The 24,358-nt window shown below is 42.8% G+C and overlaps 1 protein-coding gene across 8 annotated transcripts in view; it reads right to left on the bottom strand.

Annotated features, from left to right (window-relative positions):
• Syne1 (spectrin repeat containing nuclear envelope protein 1) overlaps nt 1–24,358 on the bottom strand; it is a 461,163-nt gene that overhangs the window by 232,479 nt on the left and 204,326 nt on the right. For all 8 annotated transcript variants that reach the window (XM_055615901.1, XM_055615897.1, XM_055615895.1 and 5 more), the window contains 9 exons: nt 23,487–23,694; nt 22,250–22,362; nt 21,016–21,221; nt 19,865–20,020; nt 15,123–15,414; nt 13,943–14,115; nt 10,549–10,858; nt 8,955–9,119; nt 2,423–2,779 (listed from right to left, as the gene is read on the bottom strand). In XM_055615901.1, coding sequence (XP_055471876.1) covers nt 2,423–2,779; nt 8,955–9,119; nt 10,549–10,858; nt 13,943–14,115; nt 15,123–15,414; nt 19,865–20,020; nt 21,016–21,221; nt 22,250–22,362; nt 23,487–23,694 — 1,980 coding nt within the window. The remainder of the gene's footprint in view (nt 1–2,422; nt 2,780–8,954; nt 9,120–10,548; nt 10,859–13,942; nt 14,116–15,122; nt 15,415–19,864; nt 20,021–21,015; nt 21,222–22,249; nt 22,363–23,486; nt 23,695–24,358) is intronic.

A 24,358-nucleotide genomic window follows, 5' to 3' on the forward strand; every position in this document is an offset into this window, starting at 1 on the left:
TTTTTTTTTTTTTGTGGTCCTAGAAATGAAATCAAAGGCCTCACAACAAGCCATGAAGCAGTTTATCACTGACCTATATCCCAAAGCCCTCTGAAACACTTTTATTTAGAAAAATTCATAAAAGTAACTATACAGTGTCTTTTTGAAACTCTAAACATTAACCCAGAAAGAACCTTTTTAAGATTATTTTAGCCACATTGAACATTTTTAAAAGGGAACTATCATGAGAACTAATGAAATATAATTATCTACCAATTTTTTTTTTCTTAAAATGAGGTTTACGTAGGTAAATTGTAAATTAGGTGACATTAAAAGTGAAAAGGTTTTCAGCTAAAGTTTACATCTAAAAATGTATTCATGGGGCTGCAGAGATGGCTCAGTGGTTAAGAGCAATTTCTACTTTCTCATGGGGGATCCAAGTTGGGTTCCCAGCACCCACTCTGAGTGGCTCAGAACCACTGATAACTCCAGCTACAACCCCGTGTCAACCCTGATTTGACACCCTCGCCTGTTTTCCATGGACACCTGCACATCCATGTGTAGGCATACATGTATGTGTACAAACACATCCAGAAATAAAATAAACCTTTAAAAACACGCTATAACTTCATCTCAAATACAATATTTTAGTAGGATCTTTAATCTCATGAACACTGCACTGATTCATATTCTTTTGGTCCTACCAAGTTCTTTTCATCGTCCAGTTAAAGAAAATAACAGCATTTTCCAAATCAATAAGCCAGTGATTTTTAAATGAATTTTATAAATACAAATAACAGATGTGTTTGCAATGTATTATCCACCTTCACGGCCATCCACCTTAAACTTCCTGGTGACGTAAGATCAACACGTACAATGGCCTAGAGTGTTTGCTGTGACTGGCAGCCATCATCATTCCTAATGGCAAATGGGTGCTGTCAGACACAAGTCCATCTATTTTACCAACATTTGTTACACGCTCATGGAATTTGTAGTGTTAGCTTACATTTTGGATAAACTTGTAGCATTAGATGACTATTGACTTGGTGTCATCAGGTGAGAGTGACTGGAGGTGATGGTGACAATAGGACAGTCTGAGACAATGTCCTACTGTCCTCAGATTCTGTAGCCCTAGAGTCAGACACAGATGTGACAGCAGAGACTGCCTGTCATCCTGGACTCAGCACAACCGAGTTTCTGATTGCATCAGCATGTGTATCCTTATAGCCCTCATCTATGAGCCAATCCCAACACAGGAGATGATCATTGAAAACAGTATTGTGATTCTAGCTACACCAGACTTTTCTTTAAAGTTCCTTTTGTTCACATTAGTAGACCAAAAAGAAAGGCAAACAGAAAAAGAGCCAAAATACTGCGACTTTTCTTTTTCAAATATTAATAATTAAGCCCCATGGAGACAGTTTCCGGGCCCTCTCTCTGTCCCTGCACTGCAGAACGAAGCGACTGTGATTCTGGCTTGATTCTGGTGGCAAACCTAAAGAGGCTGAGGGAAGCATGAAGGAAGCAAAGCAGCTGAGAGGCATTCTCAGTAAAACAGCACCCAGGTAGTTATGAGCTTTTCTTTCCTGGCGTACCACGCCTGCAACAAGAAGTTCATTTAAACAAAACGGTGCTGGAAATACCCCATGACTGGAGCTATTTCGAAATGATTATAACATAAATAGAAGCAGAGACACTGACTTCACTAAACTTCCTTTTAAGGACAGCCATGATTCTTAGCATTATAAAGCAGCTAATATTGAGAGCACCCAAGAGGAGTCAAAGAAGGAAGAGCTTCTAAGGCTTCAGCTCATGCTCCCTTTCTGCTTCCTTTTTTCATATTCTAAGAGTGGTAACAGTTTGAAAATGGGGGCGGGGGGGCTGGAAGGCAACTAGTAAGTATTAATCTGTATTAACAAGCTAATTCAGCTGTCAAAACCACGAAGAGGAAAAGCAGACACCAGGAAAACTATTGGCTGTGCTTCAGTGGATTATCTAATGTGTCTTTCAAAGCTATAAATCCAATCACTTAACTGTTTGAAAGAGTTAACTGGCGGGACAGCAGCTATGACTCTCTGTCTATTTATGCCTCTGCTCACAGGCCATTTTCCAGACTCAATGGCTGAATACAGTATTGCAAACTCTTACCCCATCAGAAAGAAAGTAAAATATCTCAAGCAGAGATAATGTTTCCTACGGGATGTAATAGCACCTCCCTCTCCTACATATGCTAACTTTTACCAGAATTTGATTTATAGGAGAAGGGAAAAAAATGACACTTTGCAAATTTATGAAATATGTTTTTTTTTCCTGCCTTTGGATGATGTGTGCACTTAGCTAGCACGGGCTCATGTTTTGTTTCGTTTTGTTTTTAGCAACCACGAGAGCCTAAGAAATATTTAGCGAACCCACCCCCGTGGTAAACAGGAAGGCGGCCACTTACTTGTCCCGTATGCCAGCGCTCCACGATCTCCTCGTCAGTGTTCTTGCCTTCCAGGAGGCTGAGCTGCTGGGCGCGGGCTTTCAGAAGAGTGCTGAACTCTTCCAGGGTCTGCTCGAGCTGGGCCACCTGGCCAGAGAACTCCTGCTCTGAGAGGGCCATTTCACTGGCCAGGTTCTCCAGGCTGCTCTGGGCTTGGAACAGGCTGTCCTCCCACTGCCTCCAGTCGGCGCGCAGGGCCTGCATCTCCGAGTTCAGAAGCTCACAGCCACTGGCAGCTGTGTTCTGTTTCACCGCTGGGGCCAGCAACTCCACTCTGCTTAGGCGGCCTGCGCCGATCTCTCTGGAATCTATCAGCTCCTGTAATGGAATATCGCCATGGAAACCAAGGAGGCCCTTAGTCACTTGGGCTGCCAGTTTTCAAAAGTGTGCAGAACGGGTACTCTGTCCCGCCATGAAGCTTGAGTGAATGTGCACAAGGAATTCCAGTCGCTGTGTCTACAATCTGCCTAGTTGTATTTGCAGCCGTCAGTATCATGAGTGTCTGACTTACTGCAGAATCACTCAGCGCCTCCCGGTGTCCTCACGGGTGGGGTCAGGCATGCTGAACACAGGCATTATTTAGATACGTGGAAGTGTGGTGGTGACCTGTGGTGTTCGGCCCCTACAGACTAAAAAGAATCCCAGAAAACTTCATTCCCCCTTCTGTGGATGGACAGATGGAATGTGCCCTGCTTGGGGTTCCTACCTCATTCCCATCATCTCCACAGAAGGGAGGCTTAAATCACGTTCTCCCTGATCCCCATCAAGAAGAGAATGAGTGCTTCAATCTCAGATAGTTCTGTACCTAAGCCTCCTTAGGTACATTTTTTTATAGCCACTGAAATTAACAATTCACAGACCAACTTAATTATAAGTTTAAAGCACACTCTAGGTTGGGTTTGTTTATTGCTGCCACTTTTTTCCCCTCAGAAAAAGAAATCTCACAGAAATTTGGCAATTCAGATACTGTTCCTTCTTGAGGCTCACATAAAGAAAGGGCTTTAAGATGTAATTAGAATAATCATTGGAAAATTGATAACTTGCGTCAATTTCCTTTAAAAATCAGCGCTTCTAATGATATATTTTTTCTTGTGTAAAATGGTCATCGGGTGCGTACATATTTGTGCCATGTATCATTAAAGCTGGATTCTGTCGGTGTTAAAGAAAATTATGTCTTCACTCCAGCCTTACGTAGAAAGAAAGGAGGCTATTAGAGACAAAACTGAGAAGAGGAGGAGAAAGAGGAGGAAGAGGAGGAAAAGCAGGAAATAATGAACAAGACCAGTTACAAGTTAACAACAGAAACATGAGGCATTGATTATCGTATCAGACATGTGTCATAGATGTGTGAAGCAGAACAGGTGTTTTAACCAGTCCATATAACATTCCTTGCATTTCATCTGATGAGCCTGAAGTTAATCTACCTTCCATATGTACGAACAATAGAGGCACACTTTGGTGCAGATCATTTACAGTGCCTAATTACATGGTGGCAAAAAGCACAATCGTGTGAGATGTGAGTTGTTCACACGTGTAACTGTGTTCTTACAAACACCCCTTCACGTGTACGTAGTCAGCCTTTCTCAGCAACAGGACGCTAAAAGTCATTTTTGTTTGTAAGTACAGAGTGATCTGGGCACAATGGCACACCCCTGTAATCCCAGCACTCTGGAAGGCAGAGGCAGGTAGATCTCAGGGTTTGGGGCCAGCCTAGTCTACAAAGTGAGTCCACGACAGCCAAGGCTACACAGAGAAACCCTGTCTCAAAAAAAACCAAAAAACAAACAAAAAAAATGAAAAAAAAAGGATATAGAATAGTTAGTGGTTCAAAAGAGAAAAATCATAGCTTAGAAAGTACTAAATCCAACAATTCTGAATTTCATATAGAAAAAAAACCAGAATTGCTAAAATAATCCTGTACAATAACAGATCTTCTGGAGGTATCTCCATCCCTGATCTCAAACTGTACTATAGAGCAACAGTAATAAAAACTGCATGGTATTGGCATAGAAATAGAATGGTGGATCAGTGGAATTGAATAGATGACCCAGAAATAAACCCACACACCTACAGATATTTGATTTTTGACAAAGATGCCAAAACCATACATTGGAAAAAAGACAGCATCTTCAACAAATGGTGCTGGTCTAACTGGATGTCTACACATAGAAAAATGCAAAAAGATTCATATTTATCACCCTGCACAAAACTAAAGTCCAAGTGGATCAAAGATCTCAACATAACAGCATACATCTAAACCTGTTAGAAGAATAAGTGGGGAAGAGCCTTGAACTCATTGGCACAGGAGACAACTTCCTGAACAGAACACTAACAGCACAGGGTCTAAGATCAACAATCAGTAAATGGGACCTCATGAAACTAAAAAACGTCTGTAAAACAAAGGACACTGTTGTCAGAACAAAACGACAGTCTACAGATTGAGAAAGGATCTTCACCAAGCCTTTATCTGGCAGAGGGCTAATGTCCAGAATATATAAAGAACTTAAGAAGTTAAACACCAACAAACCAAGTAATCCAAGTTTTAAAAATGGGGTACAGAGCTAAACAGAGAATTCTCTATAGAGGAATATCGAATGGCAGTAAAAACACTTAAAGAAATGTTCAACATCCTTAGTCATCAGGGAAATGCAAATCAAAACGACCCTGAGATTTCACCTTACACCCATCAGAATGGCTAAGATCAAAACTCAAGTGACAACACATGCTGGAGAGGATGTGGGGAAAAGGGAACCCTCCTCCATTGCTGGTGGGAATGCAAACTTGTACAACCACTTTGGAAATCAATCTGTCACTTTCTTGGACAATTAGGAATGGTGCTTCCTCAACATCCAGCTATACTATTCCTAGGCATATGTCCAAAGTATGCTCAAGTATACAACAAGGACATTTGCCAACCATGTTCGTAGCAGCTTTATTCATAATAGTCAGAAGCTGGAAACAACCCAGATATCCCTCAACTGAAGAAAGGATATAAAAATTGTAGTACATTTACACAATGGAATATTACTCAGCTATTACAAAAACAAATCATGACATTTGCAGGCAAATGGTGGGAACTAGAAAAGATCATAGAGTGAGGTAACCCAGAAGCAGAAAGACACATGGTATATACTCACTCCTAAGTAGATATTAGCCATATGATATAGGATAAACATACTAAAATCTATACTCCTAAAGAGACTAAACAAAAAGTAAGACTCTAGGGAAGATGCTCAATCCTCATTCAGAAGAACAAATGTGATAGACATTGGAAGCAGAAGAAGACAGGGAACAGGACAGGAGCCTACCATAGATGGCCTCTGAAAGACTCTTTTGATCACGGTATCGAAGCAGAGACTGAGAGTCATAGTCAAACCTTGGTAGAAGGCATAGAATTTTATGAAAGAAGGGGGAGACAGGAAGACCTCAAGGGGACAGGAGCTTTAAAAGAAGACCAACAGAGCAAAAAAAAAACAACCAAAGCAAACAAAACAAAACTGGGCCCTAGGGACCCTGCAGAGACTGATACCCTAACCAAAAACCATGCATGGAGATGAGCTAAAACCATGGTTTAGATGTATCCCATAAACTCAGTCTCCAAGTGGGTTCCCTAGTAAGGGGAGCAGAGGTTTTCTCTGGCATGAACTCAGTGGCTGGTTCTCTGATCATCTCCCCCTGGAGGGTGTAGCCTTACCAGGTCGCAGAGGAAGACAATGCAGCCAGTCCTGATGAGACCTGATAAGCTAGAGTCAGGTGGACTGGGGAGGGGCATGGGAGGAGAAGAGGCAGGGAGGGTGGGATTGGAAGGAGATGAACCAGGGTACAAAGTGAATAAATTGTAATAAATGATAATAATATAAAAAGAAAAAAGATAAAGTGCTAAATTTAACAAGAATGTTTTAAAACATAATGGTTTTCAAATGTGGAATTCAAAGTCTCCACTGTCAAAAGTCAGTTTCCTCAAATGCCCTCCTATTCGTTATCTCTTCTTCATTGGGCATGAAAACAGGCCCATACGTGCTAACCTGTGACTCCTTTCACAGACTTTCTTTTTTTTTTTTTTTTTTGTATTGTGGGCATATGCACACACACAAGTGAACAGGTGTGCATGGCTTATATGTATGAATACGGAGATCAGAACCGGACATCAGGAGTCCTGACTCTCCTGATAGGTAGGACAGTTCACTGAACCAGAAGCTGACCTTTTTTTTAGGTTCATGAGCAACCACTTGTCTCCATTCAGCAGTGTTGGGGTTACGGGCACACAGCTCAGGGTATTTACACATTCAGATTGGTAAATTCGTGGGCTGATAATTGTAAAAGTTAAACTGTGAACACTTTTTGGCTTAAACAGAAGAGGGAAAGTTGTAGAGGAATTTTGACTCAGAACATGGCTGCTCTGGCAAGAGATCACATCCAAAGATCTTCTAGATCTGTGTGATCCAGCTGAAATATAAACACGCCTTTAATCCAGGAGACAGGGGCAAGCAGATCTGAGTTCAAGGCCAGCCTAGCTAGCATAGAGCAACTTTCAGGTAAAGAAAAGGTTCGGCCCAGGCATGGTGGTACATGTCGTTAATCCCAAACAATGAAGGTAAAGTTAGTTTGTAGAAGGAAGCACCCATGTTTGAAAGTGAAGTTTAATTGAGTGGCAGTTAAAGTGATGAATCTGAGAAAGATTTGACAGAATAGGATATGCTGAACTCTCAAGAAGAGAGGAAAGAAGAATAATCCTCTGAGACAACAGTCGAAAAAGGTGAATAAAAATAAATTCCTTTTACATATGATGCCCCATGTGGAACTTTTATTGAGTGCTGAGAATTAAAGCCAAGTCCCCATGCCTGCAGAGGAAGAAGTGTTCTTACACATGCAGCCATCTCCTCAGCTCTAATCAAGGTCTTCAACTGCTGTGCTTCAAATTCGATTTTGCATAGATTTTCTTGCCATGTATGTGAACTCTCTCTCTCTACACACACACACACACACACACACACACACACACACACACACACATACACACACACATGTTCATCTATATAGATACTGAGTTTCTAAGTTACATAGTCTGAATGATTGTTTCTGTGGCATGGAGTGGTCAGAGCATTGACAGGCAGGAGAGGTACTTCCTTCTCCTCCTCAAAGATTTTTCAAATTAACTTTTCAAAAGCTTGATCCATTTGTTGCTGTCCCCTCTTCCTTAGCTTCCATTTCTTCCTAAATCCATGAAATATGACTGGTTCCTCACCTGCCCTCCCTTCCCCACTCCCATCCCCCACCGTGGAAATGGCCCAGTGGCCACCCAGAGGTGACCTTCAGCCTTTGCAGTGATGGTGACCATGCGTTTCTCCTCTCTTTCAACACTCCTATGAACCTTAGGGCTGCCTGGGGTTTGGGTGTGCGTCCCATGTTCTTTTTGTTGGATGTGGCATAGATCCATCTTGTCTCGGGACTCCAAATACAGACTTTGTTTTAGGAATTTGTAACATTAGCTCTTCAAAGGCGCTTCCTAACCTGAACAAATGATACAAGAATGCACAGCCTCTTGGACTTTTCCCACCTGCTGGTGCAAGTTTGATTTGTCACTGATCCCCCCATCTACCCTTACAAAAGGCTTCTCTGCAAGTACCCCAACTTAACTTCTATCCGCAGCCATTATCCTTGCTTGTTTGTATGCTTGATCATTTATTTGTATTCATTTGTTGAGTTTCTTTTGATACAGGGTTTTACTATGTGTCCCTTACTAGTCTGTGACTTGCCATGTAGACCAGGGTGGCATCAAACTGGTGGGCGCCCTCCTGCCTCTTCTCCTAGGTACTCACCTTATAGGTGTTTGGCACCATGCCTGGCTCACCCTGACTCCTTCAACTTGGCACTGTTTGCAAAGCAAATGCCCCCCTTTCCCAAACCCAGTGGACTTACTTACTGAGTGCCATCCATGCCCAGTCAGGGAGCTACACATTTTTATATGAATATCTAACCATCCTCCAAAGAGCTCCTTAGAGCTGATCCCGAAAATCATAGTTTGTTATTCTTTTTGTAGTTATAATGAGACTTGAGGACACTGACAAAAGCGATTTTTTTTTCCAAAAACATAGCTAGAAAGTCAGGAGATGAAAGATAATACAGAAGGTCCTTTGGCTTTTAAGCTTAAACTTTAAAAAGTGTCCTAAGGTCTGGTTACACTGATTTTGTCAGCCCATCAGCGTGGTATTTCTTAGTCTCTTATGCTATAGTGATAAGTACATCTCCGTATAGAAACACATACAGACACAGCTACAATTTGCTCAAAAATGGAAATAAATTTCTTCCAATTTTTCATAAACTTTGTTTAGAATTACTGATGTATGGAACAATAAAGCACCACCCAAAACCAGGAAGAAAACATTAAAAAAACAGAACCCAGGAAAAACATGAATCTTTTCCACGAAGTCCTTAACAGGAATCTGCAACCATACTGAAGTGCCTGTGGATCAATATAGGCCCATTCGCTCACCTTAATTTTCAATAGCTTTTTTTGGGTAGCCGATGAGTCTCCAGATGTATCTGACCACCGGTGAAGCTCTTCCTTTGCTGAGTGGAGCCAATCTGTGAATTCCTGGACGGCATCTAAGTACATGAGGTGGTCTTTCACAACCTCCTCTGCTTTCCTCATTTTCTCCTAGTGAAGAAAGAGGAAGCACATGAACAGTCGTGGTTACGGAGAACATGAAATAGGGTGAAATGACAGACTCCATAGAGGTCTTGATGTAGCTCAGAAGACTTCAGTTTTACTCTTGGGCCTCTGTGAATTTTATAGCTTAAAAAGAAGCCATTGCTTGGGAAACAGGCAGGCAAATCTCTGAGAATACATATGGTATACATCTCTGGTATACATATGGAGCTCCAGGGCCAGACATGAATACCCAGTGAAATTTTGTCTCAAAGAAAGAAGGAAACCATAAATCTTTGAAAAAAACAAACCCATTTCCTTCTTAAGTCTAGTATTTTGTAGCTCAGCATAAAGATCTGTACTTAATACATGCTGACTAACAACCTTCACAAGCTAAGTAATCATACCTATTATAATTGCTGCTAACTGTATCATTACTTATAACTGCACTTCCCACAGCATTTTCCAATGCGTTAAATCCGATTGACAACAGATGTGACAGCAAAGGATGCACAAGCTAAGGGAGAGGCCAACACACACAAAGCACATATTCAATAGCGTTAGGGTTAGGGATTCACACTTGCATCTTTCTGAGTAAAAGATAAAAATAAGGGTAAATAAACATTTATGTTGATGATGACAGAATCAACAACTCAGAGCTCTCAAAAGGCAAAATAGGGGAAAACAAACACAAATCTCCACTCGGTAATTTCTGTAATAGTCATAAGTATGTAAATGTAGATCATGAAGGGAATTAAGTATATGAAATTATGTGTATGAAGTGTACACACACGTGCGCATACACACACACACATACACACGCACCCATAGACGTGTGTGTGTTTAGAGAATAGGAAAATGCAGGTTTTGTTACTGGATAAATAAACTTAATTCTTGTTTGAATCTGAGAATTTAAACAAATATTCAGGTTTTAAGATTTTAAAGGTAAATGCAGGGGAACCACAAATTAACCGTCGATGCTCAGTCTCACAAAGAAAGCAGATGAGTCCGCCGATGATGTAGGTAAGGACAAACGTAAAGAGCAAAGACTGTTGGCAGGGCTGCAGAGTGAGCAGTGCGTGTGCAGATCTCTTGTCTGTCTGTCTGTCTGCAAGCTAATCTTTAGGCCCGCGCATACGGTAACGGTTTTGCCACAGCGCCTTCGTGCACAGGCATCATTGCATGTCTCTTTTGCTCCCCTTTCCCGTAGCCCTCCTGCATTTCCTTCCCTTTAAGTCTAACTGGTCCCTTTTCTTTCTCAGGCAGCCTCTCCTCTGCATTCCTAGCTGTACTCTCTCTAGTCCCATCTTTCTGGAAAAGAGTCTTTGTGGAACTCCTGCCCACCAAACTTACACATAGTTTCAGACTAGCAGTCCAGTAATTCAGTCCACGTAAGGGTCCTTACTTGCACTGTGAATCTTTTGCCTAAAGTGCTCACCTTGGCCACAGTCACTATGTCCTGGAACTGTGTTCTCAGTTCCTCCTGGCTGGCTTCTGTGAAAGACTCATCCTGGGTCTTTTTGTATAGCAACCTGGACTTGGCGGCTAGCTGCTGCAGAGCTCCTGTGTGATCCTCTGCCTCAGAGACGACGGACTGAAAGTGGTCCAGCAGGGAAAACTTCTCCTTCAGGCCGGGCTGCAGCTGTACAGGATGCTCTACTTTCTCATCAGCAATTTCCATCCACTGCTCCAACTGGCCTTTCTTCTCGAGATAGTCATTCCATTGGTCAATCACAGACTCCAGCGTGCTAGAACAAGTGTCACACACTGTAAAATTGAGTTTCAGCTTTGGCTTCTCTACCAAAACACAATTATTGCACCAACAAATCTATTTAAAGTGCTTTGCTGGGTATTATTGTGAGGAAATGTTGCAGGGAGTGTAGGGAGAAACAACTTTTTTGATCTGCTACAATTAGGGTACAGTTACTTCAAACAAAATTAATGTATGCTAGAATTTGAAGCAAGCTGCTACATACGCATAGACACACACACACACACACACACACACACACACACACACACAGACACATATCTTCCAAATGCTAATTGTCTCAAGTGAACAGATAATTTATATATTACATTGTTTTAACATTGTAGTTATGAAAGCTCAGTACTACACTGTTAATTAAATTCTCCTTAGTACATACCAGGTCTCAGATTTTTTTCTTGTGCTTAATCTATATTATTAAAATCAGATTGTAATCAGTAACATTTAAATTTAAGCGATTTTCCTTGGGTAAATACTATCATTTAAGACTGTACACGCATAATGTCCAATTCTTTTTTGTTAAATATGTGAATGAATGAGGACTCAATATATTTATGGAAAATATAGTCACAAATTTAACAGTCACATCACCAGATTTCCTAATAGAAAAATAAAAATGCTCTCCAGAATGACATACGGAAATGATATAAGGAGCTTTATAATAATCTCTCCTTTCTTCTCCTCTGTTCTTCTCTGCTTTCCCTTCCCCTCTAGTCCTCTGCCTTCCTTTCATCTCCTCTCCCTTCCCCTCCCTGTTTTTCCTCTCTTCTCCTTTTCCTTCCCCTCCTTTCCCCTCCCCTCTTCTTCTCTCCTCTTTGCTTTTCTCGCCTTCCCTTGCCCTCTTTCCTTGTCTCATTCCCTCCTTACTTTCACCTTCTCTCTCTGTCACCTCCCATGACACCACCACCACTCAAATGCAAGACCTTTAACTGGCTAGGAAGCAATCAGCTGACTAACACACTACTCTCAGCTCATGCTGAGTGAATGCCCCTAGTGTCTCTTACATAGCACTCTCTCTATTTTGGAGTCAGGATAACATCCTCAATGAACTTCCAGTGATGCTTCTATATTAGCATGACCCTCATTATGTCAGCTCAGAGTCCCGTCTTTTCTGAGAGTCTATAAAATGTCTACATCGATGTCATCATACTCCAAGAGTCACCAAAGCCATCTTCGGCCACAGCTGAGGGTCTTTTGAAAACTCTTGGCAATGCAGTCTGAGTCTGAGCTCTCTGGAGTGTGTACTCCTCCCTAGCCTCTGATCTCCTAGAAGGCAAAAAAGGATTTTGTTTGGGCTCATTGTTTGCCACAATCACTTCAACAAGGAAACCACCCAGCAAGTAGCTGTCGGGTTTAATTTCTTGCTGAAATAAGAGTCAGAGCTCTGAATCTGTTTCCCGGATTTAACATTTTATTGTAATATTTGAAAAAAAAAGTTCTCCCACATCCCTATTCAGTTCTACAAAGCAGAAAGCTGGTCCGTTGCCAGGCACCAGGAAGTTATTTATGCTCTAGCAGCCTTACTATAGAATGGGGGAGCCCCACAGGGTCTGACTCTTTTCTTTGCTGATCACTAGGAGTTATGATGAGGATGCAATGTCTTGTTTGCCTAGACCACTTTCTCTTAATATAAAAACCAAGAAGCAAAGCAAACAAGCAAGCAAAACCCCCATTAGTGTTAGGGACCCCTGCTACTGCCTGTATAGTAGGAGATGCCGTAGTGGGTTTTCTGACTGCGCTGAGCTTCCATCTGCTCTTTATGTATTTGCTGCAGTCCCTCGGGGACCCACTTCTGGAGTGGTGGGATGGTAGAGAGCATTCAGAATATGGATTCTGGGCTGTGTTTTAGTCTAACTCTCAGTGGTAGTTATTTACCAGTCAAGACAGCTGTCTATGTACAGTAAACGTGAGAAGAGACTCCTGGAAGGAAGACTCCTCTTATGAATAACACACAAGGAAAAATACCTTTTTCTACTTCTCCATCAGTAACTGATACAGGGCAGGCCTGGGACCCTCTCCTCTTTTCCCTTCTTTCTTCTTTCTTATCGACTAAAATTATTTTTTAAATGACTCAGAAACTTCTGTATGTTAATGGTGCCATATTGTATTTCAATACGTGGATATGTGTGTTTTAATCAAACCAAACACGCCTCTCTTGACAAAGCTCTATGTTAATTCTATGGTGAGTCTTTTCCCTACATTTCCTCCTAGGGTTTTGAAATGTGTACCATATAATTATGATCTTTCCTCATCCTGCTATATATGGAGCAGCATGGCACATTCTCCTGCTCTTATCTAACTATATTTGTATACATTGAGGATCCTTTCCCATCTTGCCTCCTGATGCACTCCCTGGTCTCTGGTAATCACCATTCTACTGTGAACCTTTATAGATTTCATGCATGAGTGGAGTCAGACCATAATGCAACAGGTCTAAAGACTTCCCAATCAGTTAATGATTGGCAGCAGAAGAACATTCCCCACTTTGTAGAATTTCATCTCTTAGCACTTAGCCACTAAATACCTGGCTATCTGTATCATTTGGATAGCCAGAAGCACTCCACACATTTTTTATCACCAGTTAGGTGTGATGACTCCAGGATGAAGGACAGATGTACACTTTAAGCGTGGTTCTCAGCACTATAATTTAGCATCAACAATTCCTTGCACATGTCTTTAAACAGCTAAGAGCTATTAAAGAATTGTTTGGCTTATTATTAAATATTTCTAAAAATATTCTCTGCTTAAAAAAAGGCATTTTCCCAAGCTTGTGTTATGTGCAAGATTCAATGAGAGACGCTGGGGTGAAGGGTGGAGGTTGTGAGATTAGGAGGAACAGACAAAAATATTTTAAAAAGAAAACACACCAGCAAAGCATACGAACATATCAGTACAAGTCTTTGCCCCATGGGGGATATAACGCAGGCAAAGACAGGCATGCCTGCACATAGCAAAATAACATGCTTGGTAACTCTACCACAGGCTGCCCCGATGCTGTGCCAGAACCTCACGGAACCTCGGGGTTTTATTTGGGCTAAGGAGCACTTAGAGAAGATTGTGGCACCTCTGTGCATGGACCGCAGAACCCATGACATCAGCCCATGTCGTTTTAAGCGTCTCCAGCTGAGCCTGAATCGCCTGTTGACCCTCCTGGTTGCTGCTTCTTAAGGCCTGGTCCCCCTTGCCGATGGCCAGATTCAGCTTCACTTCTCCTTCACCTTTCATAAGGAGAATGTCCTGGGGAGAGAGAAGGAAATGTCATTAGTGGGAATATGAAAACCTGCTGTGCTGAACAATGGCTGCTTCCTAGATCCAGAAGACCAGGGTCTAATAGTTCAGTCCACAAACTGAGTTTAACCCCTGGAACCCACATAAAAAGGCCAGGGCTAGTGGCGTGTGCCTGTATCCTTAGCCCTGGGGAGGCAGATCCAGGATTTCCAGCCAAGCCTGCTACAGGAGCTTCAGGCTAATGAAAGACTCTCAGAAAACACGGTGGCTGGTGACTGAGGAATGGCAGCACCACAGGCACGCACACACTTAAGCATGCACTCCCCATCTCCCCACCAAGATAACCGAGGTAGCAATATTTCACTGTAAAATGAAAGCAATAAATAGGCCCAGATCCTAGGTTAGAATAATATAAGCTACACATCAGAAGTCTAGGGTCCAAAGATCAACTTAAATTCTTGGAAAACTTTAGGCCACCAGCCAACAATTACAATTTTGTTGACTGGTTTCAGTGAGTGAAAATTAACTTAGACACGAAGATACACCTTCACAGAATGTAACCTCTCCTCCCTTCATTCCCTGGCTGATTCCCATTGCTCAAGGTCACGTCCACCAGAGGTTTGTCTGATTTGTGTTTACAAAAAAAACTCTCGTCACTCCATTTACAGCCTAGACCTACGATCTGCAGTAACAATTTGCACTCTGGTCTCTGACCTCCTGAAACACAGGGACTAACCACTGTTTCTGTATTCCCAGCAATTCTCATGGTACTTGTAATGGACTAAGGACTTAGAAAACTTTGATGGCTAACTACTGAATGAAGCAAGCAAACAAACCTAAAGCTATTAAAACAATGTTTCTTTTTCCAAGAGGAGAACAAACACTTTCTCTGAGTATTTAATCCATTCCTCCCCATCTCCCACATTTTCTTCTGACACTTCCTGGACCACTGGGGCCAATCCTAGCTTTTGCACATCGAATTGGAGCAGTGGGCAGCGGTTGTGGGCTGTGTGTACCTGGATCTGTGACAATCGTCCCTCCAGTGTCTCTTTGTTCCCGAGGGTGCTCTCCGCACAAGCCAACCTGTCCTGCACATCCTTCACCCGGGCCCACATGCTCCGCGTGGCTTCCTCCAGCGCCTCGTGCTCCTGCAGGGCCAGCTGACAGCTGCGCAGTCTCTCCTTGGTTGTTCTAAGAAGGTTCTGGTAGCTGGTAAGGAGCTGGGTGCTCCGGCGGCCTCCCTTCCCCGCACTATGGCCTTCTTCGCTGAGAAGCTGCCCTCTCTGGGAGAGCTTGTCAAGAGACTCTCTGGACAAACAGAATTTCTTTATTTAGTCCCAGCATTCTGGATCCAAGGGAATAAAAAAATGACTGTTGACACTGGATCGGAAACCAGACAAGAGCTCATGGCTGATATGACTTTAACGTTACAATGCTGAGGACCAGCCTGGCTGCTTGCCTTCCTAGTGTAGTCAACACAGGTCAGGGAATCTGGGTCCATTTCTGCTGTCTTTCTAAGAATTCAGTGCAGAAAGGGGCTCATCCCATCTCGCATCTCTCCATTCCTGTTTGATAGCCTAACTGTCCCATGATCTGTTGTGGATGTTCTGGTTCGAATGTGAATTGTCCCTCATTTGCTCATGGATTTAGACACTTTGTCACCAGCAGGAGGCGGGACTTGCTGGAGGAAATGGGTCACTGAGGGTGAGCCTGGCTCCACGTCTCACTCACCCTGTGCTTCCGGGTTAGTGACACAGTATGACAGGATGGCTGGCCTGCTCCTGCCGCCACACATTTGCCACTGTGATAAACTGGATCACCTCGAACACTGGTGCCTGCCAGGTATTTTTGTCTGTTAAGTACTTAAGACAAGTACTTAACAGAGTTCACATCTCTCCTTCATAACAGTTCTGCTTGCCCATTGCTTTCAGAGTTGCCTCTTCATCAACGCAGCATAGGCAGCCCATGCCCAGGCAGCATGTATGGAAGCCTGGGACAGGCAGGCTATGTGCAGGGTTGCCGTGCCCTCCCTCTGTGTCTTAACCAATTTGCCTGTGCCTACTCACAGGTCACCACTGTCTCGCAGCCAAGGGAACTGCATCCATCTGCATCCCTGGGACCCAACACAATGCTCGGCAGAGACAGAGGAGGAGGAAAGCTGCTTTTAAGTGTCAGGTAGACGCCAGGGAGCTTCTTTGGTGTCCCTTCAATGCTGGGTCTCTCATACTGTGGAGCTATGTTAACTGGGTCCATGGGGGCAGGACTTTCAACCCCAGCATGGTTTGGTTATAATGTCTGAGTTCTTAGTGTAACTTGGTCAGCAGTTTTCTTTCCTCTTAATTAAAAAGTAATAATTTGTGATCATGTAAATGTGTGGTTTATAATTGTGAACACAGTGTGCAGTGATTGGATCAAGCTGCTTGATGACCCAGCACCTCACCTTCTTTACATATTTTCCATTTGAAATTATCTTCTTAGGGATTTAAAAAAATACAACTATTTTTAGCTACACTCACATGCATTTAATGAAACGGCAACTGAAACAGAACAAAACAAGAGACCCCATGTTCCTTGTAGGTGGGAATTCTGTACCATTTTGCCTTCATCTCCTCATTCTCCTTTATTTCAAAGCACCTGGAAACAGCAGTCAGGGAGGCTTAAACTTCCCATGAGCACACTTGTCAGGGAAAGCCTGGGTACTTGGCAGGAATGAGCTGTCTTGGTCAGAACTGTGGATACCTGGGGAAGCTCGGTCAGCGAAAGTGCTCATCGCAGATGCAGGGGACCTGAGTTTAGATCCCCAGAACCCACATGAACCTCTGGACATACTGACACAGGCCTGTAATCCCAGTTCAGGGAGGTAGAGACAGAGTGGTCCTTAGAGTTCTCTGGCCAGTTAGCTTAGAAGAGATCTTGTCTCAAAAACTAAGAGGGAGAATAACTTCTGTAGGTATAGGTTGGTGACCTCTGGCCTCTACATTCATAAATGCAGACATACATAAACCACACACACACACAAAGCTGGTGAATATACTAGAAAATATACTGGAACAAAATGTGTACCATTTACAGCTCTGGCTGGTTTCTGAGCAATTCCTATGTAAACAACAACCTTTAAGCCACTCTGAGATACAATTATCCAACACAGTTCCTTGTCTGCAAGACACTAAGACGTTTGTGATCAGTCTGCTCAGTGAGCAGGGAGGTGGGTTACAGGATATGGTATACCTATTATGGGTTACATAACAACCAATATAAGACATTTCTTTGCTACTACAAAATTATTTGCTCAATGGATGGTCACAGGTCTTTATGCTTTTTCCAAAGGATATGTCCCTCTAACTTTTAAAGATTGTCCTGCTAATTTTTAAAATATTTGGCCACTTGCTGATAAGAAATGCCCAGAAGATTGGGAGGAGCAAGCAGTACCCAAGGGTAGCTTGGGTCCTCGTGGCGGTGCACCCTCATAATCCCAGCATTTGGGAAATTGAGACAAAAAGATGGTTAGTTGGAGGCCAATGTGGACTACATAGTGAGACCCCAAAAACCAAAGGAGGTGACAGAGCACGGGAATCTGAGTGAGGAGCTTTCTGCTGCTGCTGGAAGCGGCAGTTTGTAAGGAAAGACCTAAGTCCAACACACTGGAGATGGCTTACTGGAGGTCCTGGAATACCAGAGAGTGACACTCCAATAATTATGTGTCAACGCTGTCATTATTAGAAAACCGGTGAAGGCCAGGTTTGGTGGTGGGCACACTTACAACCCCAATGCTGGAAGGTGGGGGCAGGGAGATGGCCTCTCCGGGACTCGCTAGCTAGTTAGCCTAGTGTGCTTGAGGAGTTGCAGGCCAGTGAGGGAGCTGAGCGGTGTCTGAGGAACAACAGCTAAGGTTGCCATCTGTCTTCCACACACACCTGCATCCATGCATGCTGGCGGGGGTGTGTGTGTGTGAGAGAGAGGTACAAAAAGACAGTGAATTGTGTGATGGCCCTTTCCTCCTGTGCAGTTTTAGAATAGTGATGTCAAGAAAGAGTGATGACTATAAACAGCAGCCTGTCAAGAAGTAGGGTCAGGAACAGAAATCACTTCAGGGGAGGCAGGTGCGGGCTTGTTTATATTATGTTGTATCCAGCCAAGATTCGGAAAGAAAAATATAGGTTGATTTTCAGAAAATTAGTAAGAGCCATACTATTGTTTTCCTCTGTCAACACTGTCTGTTTTTCCAGACAATGGGAACGGGAAGATGGGAAGAACTGAAGTCGCTGAAGGGTACCCAGAGGCAGAACCAAAGCACACCAGGAATACGTCTCGGTAGTTACCAAAGTGGAGTGCCAACAAGTACCGTGGCTGTAGGCCCCTGAGTCTCAGGCTCCACATCTGCAGATCTGACTACCAACCTACAGAATCTATTCTTTGTTTTGTTTTGGTATTCTGAGACAGGGTTTCTCAGTGTAGCCTTGGGTGTCCTGGACTCACTTTGTAGACTGGACCAGCCTTGAACTCACAGAGATCCCCTTGCCTTTGCCTCCCTGAGTTCTGGGATTACAGGCATGTGCTCTGTCATTCAGCTGCTCTGAATCTGTGTTTTAAATAATTGTCTGCACTGAATGCACGCAGACTTCTCTCCTTCTCAGTACTCCCTGAACCACACACAATAGCTACTTCCATAACCCCTACTTTGTAAGTAATCGGGAGCTGGTCCGTACTGTGGGGGATGCAAGCAGGATAGATGACCTAACACGGATGCCATGTAACTGAGTGCTCAGGGATCTTGATCTCCACTGGGGCCCCATACACAGCTCCACAGATACTATGGAGTGATTTTAGTCATGACGCATGTTCTGCCGCACATTTGTTTGCAAGGTTGCTCTTCAAGACGGTGAAAACCAGCATATTGGGCCATAAACAGAACTCAGTGGAAATGGAGAAGGACTGTAGTTTTCTGAATTAGGCAGCTCTTGCTCAGGTCATAATTTCAGTGATTGTTTCATTAAGCATGCTGTGCCCTGTTCTTTTCTGCTTCATAGAGAAGCATTCAGAGAGGTCATTAAGGAGCCCAAGTTCCAGATCAAGCTGCCCTTCCTAGTATACAGCCTTTTATCTTACAGCAGAGGCAAAACAGGAAAGTACTAGGAGTGGAGCAAGAATGTAAGGATCAAAACACTGCAGACGGCATTGGTGTCAAACGATAAGGGGACTCAACCCAGGAGAGGAGCCCGGGCAGCAATGAAGAGAGAGTGCAGAGGAGAGGAATCGAGGGAGGGTGAGCGCCAGTGGCCACAGTTCTCAGGGCATTAATGGTACGGTAAGGACGAGTGAATGTGACATGGCTGGAAGCTACAGTATGTGAAGACATGTATGGGAACTGGGTTTCTATCTGTATTTTTTGTCATTGTGAATTTGTAGTTTTCTTTCCTTTTGTCATCTTCTTCTGGTAGTAATGAACACAAGCTAATCCCATGAAGGGAAGTGAAATATTCTTAATAAAATTCCCTAAAGCTAAGCTGAAGCTAGAGAGAGAAGGGAGCAAACTAACTTCTTGAGCAAAGGCAGAGGGATCCAGCATATAAATGATCGACTTATATTTTCCCACACTTGTGTAGAATACCACACTTCCATAAAGAATGCAGCCTGTTAGCTGAGACAGTCAGGAACAGAAGTAACCACTAACCATTACAATCAACCAAGAAACAGGCCAGTAACTAACTAACCAGCCTAAAATCACAAATCAACAACCCTCTCCATTTCTGCACCACACCTGGCCGCCAGGAGTTCTCCCAGGAACAGCTCAACTTTGTGGATTTCATGTTTCTTCTCCAGCACGTGCTGTTTGCTCTCCCCTAAGTTTTCCGTGTTTAGCCTTTCCTCCATCTCATGGATCCATAAGCTCAGTTTTCTGTGCTGGTCCTCAAAGCTAGAGGGAAAAAAGAATATCTTAGAAACCTCTCAACATGTCTGTTACTGTCTCAACAGCTGAGGTCACAACCTCATCTTTGCAGTAATTAAAGCCTCATGAATTTTCAACTTATATAGAGACTTCAACAAGAAGTCTAGAAGAAACCTCTTGTGTCTGTGTGGAAGCAGTACCTGTCAATAAAAGCTGGTGGCCTATTAGCTGAGTCCAGAAATAGGTGGGAGTTCTGGCAGGGAGAAAGATGAAGTCTGGGATATAGTCAGAGACAGGAGATTCACCCCAGGCTCTCAGAAAGATGGACATGTGAAACTGTAGGAGAGGTAACTGGCCACACGGCACATATAAGATAAGTGAAATGGGTAGTTAAATTATGAGCTAGTCAGGGAATAAGCCAAAGCTTATGGCCTAGGCATATATTCATAAATATAAGGAATAAGAATTGTTACTTTGAGAGCTGGGGTGCTAGAGGAAAACACCTGCATTTACAGGTAAGATTGTCACAAGGAAGACAGCCTAATCCCACAGATGTCTTTTCTCCCTACAGCAAAGAGTTTACCTTCTAGTAATATATTTTCTTCCACTGATGTGTGTTTGTGTGTGTGTGACTGATTAGACTCTTGATCCATGAAATTCAATAGCTGTTTTCTACCAAGACTATCCCAGCAGACATGAATAAAGGGGAAAGAAATTGGTCCTAAAACCCCGAGTTAGCCAAATTGACTAAAATGGCAGGTAGCCAAGTCATTTATGATTACCAGTGGATATAATTCCTTGGCTTCCCACCCCCACATAGGAAATGAAACCAAAAGAGCCTTTCAGAAGCAGCCATCATTCTTTAAATAAAAACTAGCTTTGCTTAAGGCAAGTCAACAACATTCATTACAATTTAAACTCACGATTAAACATTGTTTGTGTCTTCACATGAACTGTTCCCATTAAGTGTTTAGAAAGCGGTTCTGTGTGTGGTGAAATGCACATTTATTCTGATAACCTACCTCCCCAGCTCCAGTGCGCAGTCCTGGAGAGCCTGCTTGTCTTTAAGGCATTGTTTCAGGAACGCTTGGAACTCTTCATTGGCTTTTGTGATTTGCTCCTGGACGCTGCTAACAATCTGCTTGGGCAGATGTGCGTACAAAGTTTGCCCTTCCTGAGTCACTGCGTCCAGCTTGCTCTGCCCATCACTGACTGAATCCAGGACGCCCTGGAAGTCAAGGCAATAGAGATGCGTGCTATTGAAAGTGGGAGTCTTGATCACAGTGCTGAGCTGAGGTAATAAAGTAACCGGGAAGCAAAGCACCGCTGAGGGGGAAGAGGTCTAACAAGGCTAGATTGACAGGATGCACATGGCTGCGTAAAATTAAGGCTCCTAACTCATGCAGGCAAGACAGGGCAGCAACTGGTGCTAAGGAGAAACTGAAAACAATGGCTGCCTAAGAGGGAGTTCTCATTCTCAGTGTTCTCCTGCCATGTGCCTTAACAGAGATCTTTCTTTGGATGGTTGTTTTACGGAGTACAGACCGGCCTTAACTTAAGAACCTCTCGTGTTGGCAGTGCAGGTGCTGGGACCACAGGCTTACACCACCACAGTGGGTCCCGCTGATTTTTTAAAAACATAAACATTGGTTTTACAATACTTAGCACTGTGCTATATTCAGATAAGTAGCTATGAAAACTTGGCCAAAACCTCACTTGAACCTATTCTTCTGAAAGTTCATCTTGGCTCCTGCTTTAAAATAGCAGTTGTCCTGGGTGAATATATTTTCTTCCATCAATAGACAGCAAATGGCCTGTAATAGCCATTATTCTGATTCTAATATATTTTCAAACTTAGACCCCAAATAAATAAAATAGAAAAAGACATAAGGTAATTTTTCCTTAAAAGCAGACAATAAACCACTCCTAGAAGTTTCTCTGTAGTGCTAAAAATATTTATTTTTTTTCTGCTACAAATATTAAAGTTTCATTTTAAATGACTTTTAAAGTATGGCCAGGTAGTTAAAAAACATGAGACGAGGGGTCTAGACAATTCCAGCTTGCTTTGTTTTCCCTGTGACTTTTTTTGTTGCATAACCCCTTCTGACTCAACAGCCCAACTCCATGATGGGAAGAAGGAAAGATGGACAAAATGGTTCAGGCAAAGCAACAGTGTAAGTCTGGCCCAGGGAAGTGTTTGGGGAAGGAAGGGTGTCATCATCATCACAGCATCGTGTCAGATCACGCCATCCATACCTGAAGACTGTGGAGCCTAGCTTCTAGAACTTGGCTGTCCCCAGTTAGCTCAGAAGATTCTCTGGCTGCTGCTTTTGCTCCTAAAAACCATTCTTGGAATTCTTGCATAGAATCTTTTGAAAATAACGACAAGGAGAGATAAATCCAAAATGGTGAGTGAGCTCCTAGGACTGTTGCAATTAATTATTTCTCTATTTCATCCCTTTCCATCTTGCTTTGCAAAACATCCCAAAAAAGAAAGCAATCATATAGAAAATATTATAATGTGATCTACCCCCATGAATATTTATGGTGGAATGGAAAAATTACCTCAGAGATACTGAAAACTAATAGAGTACTTGGAAAATGTGATTTCCCATTATATTCCTTTATTTTGGGAAAAAGTTTATAAGAATGCCAGGAGACACATTCTCAGGAGTGTTGACACATACACACATGTTCATTTGTGTGTGTGCATGTGTGTGGAGGCTAGAAGTCTACAATGCTGTCTTTCTTCCTCTCCAACTTTATTTTTTGTGGTACAGTCACTCAGTGAAGATGGAGTTCATAGATGAAGCCAGACTGGCTGTCTAGTGAGCTCCGGGGATCCACCCATCTCTTTCTCCCCAGAGCTGCGTGAACAGATGTCCGCCGCCAGAGTCAGCTTTCCATATGGCTGCTGCATGGGATCCATGTGCAGCTCCTCATGCTTGAACATTGAGCTAATTACCCACAAGCCCTCTCCCCAGATCGAAAAGAAAGGTTTTCTTTATGGCCTTGGCAAGAACCACTTTCTCTACTACACTGGCTTAGAAAGCCACTATGTTCCCACATCAAAGATGGGGAGTGCAAAGTTCCTGGACTATATGGCTGCCATGGCTATGGCTCTTTTTAGCATCCATGTTTATAGCAACAATTCATTCAAGCATGAGAAAGTGTCCTTTGCTATTTGGGCAGTAGTTGCTGACCACTTAACAGAGAGGTAGTTCTTCACATGTGTAAGCTCCTATGTAGAAGATCCAGATAAAATTCAGAGTCATCTAAATGGGTATACTCCTGCTTTCTCGAGGAGAAAGAGAACATTCTCTGAAAGGCTAGAGTGTCTGGAATAAAACTTTTGTTACCCAAATCTCAGAGCATAAATGAATTTAAATCTGACTGGGAAGTTTGTTCAGACTTCTGCTGGCAGTTTCTGAGCAGCATTTGGTCCAAGCCCCTTCTCATAAACAGATGATTCAGACGAAAGTCCTTCACTCACCACTGAAGTGTTTTTCCAGAGAGTCCTGCAAGCTGGCCTGGGTTTGCGTGCACAGCTGGCTTGTGGCTTCATGTTTTTTTATTAGCCCAGTCATTGCCCGGCCCAGGCTCTCCAACTCCACGGAGTGGTACTTCCGGCACAGACTGTTGAGATTTTCTTGGGTGGAGCTGATATTGTTTTGTTGACTTTGAAGTTCTTTTTGTATGTCCTACATGAAGAAAGGATGCTGTGAATATACTATGAAGGATACTCATCCTGTTCAAAAGAAATGTGGTAATTATTTCACTCTGGTATGTTTAAAAACATAGCAGATATTAAATGAACAATGTTGCCATTTCCTCGGTCGTGTATACCTGTAAGTAGGATTTAAAGGTATTTTCTATATTCTAAAGATGCTGAACCCATGAAATCTTATGTACAGTGACAATGTCAGTTGACATCTCAGCATGGATGGAAGGACTCTCTAGACAAAGAGCTTTGGGAAGTCCATGGCTGCTAGGAGGAGGAGAATCAATCTTCTCTGGGGACAGGCTCTGCCAGGCTATTCAGCCTCAGGTGCTCAGCCTTAAATGTAAGTATCAATAGTAAGTAGACTCAGTAGGTCACACACACACACACTCACACACACACCCCAATAATAATATTTAAAGAAGATGCCATGAATTTGAGAGGAATGCAGGGACACAGAAGGAGTAGGGGGAGCTTGAAATAGAAATGATGTAATTACAACACTCAAGCAGAATCTCAAAAATAATGAAAAGAAATATTAAAAAATTGAAAAGAACTTGTGTAATAGACAAAATAGATATTTCATAGACCCATATGGATTCTATCTTTTTTAGCATGTGTCCTTGTGTATATGTGTGTATTCA

The sequence above is a fragment of the Psammomys obesus genome, unplaced genomic scaffold (assembly GCF_907164565.1).
Source record: "Psammomys obesus unplaced genomic scaffold, mPsaObe1.curated_primary_1811, whole genome shotgun sequence".
NCBI lineage: Eukaryota > Metazoa > Chordata > Mammalia > Rodentia > Muridae > Psammomys > Psammomys obesus.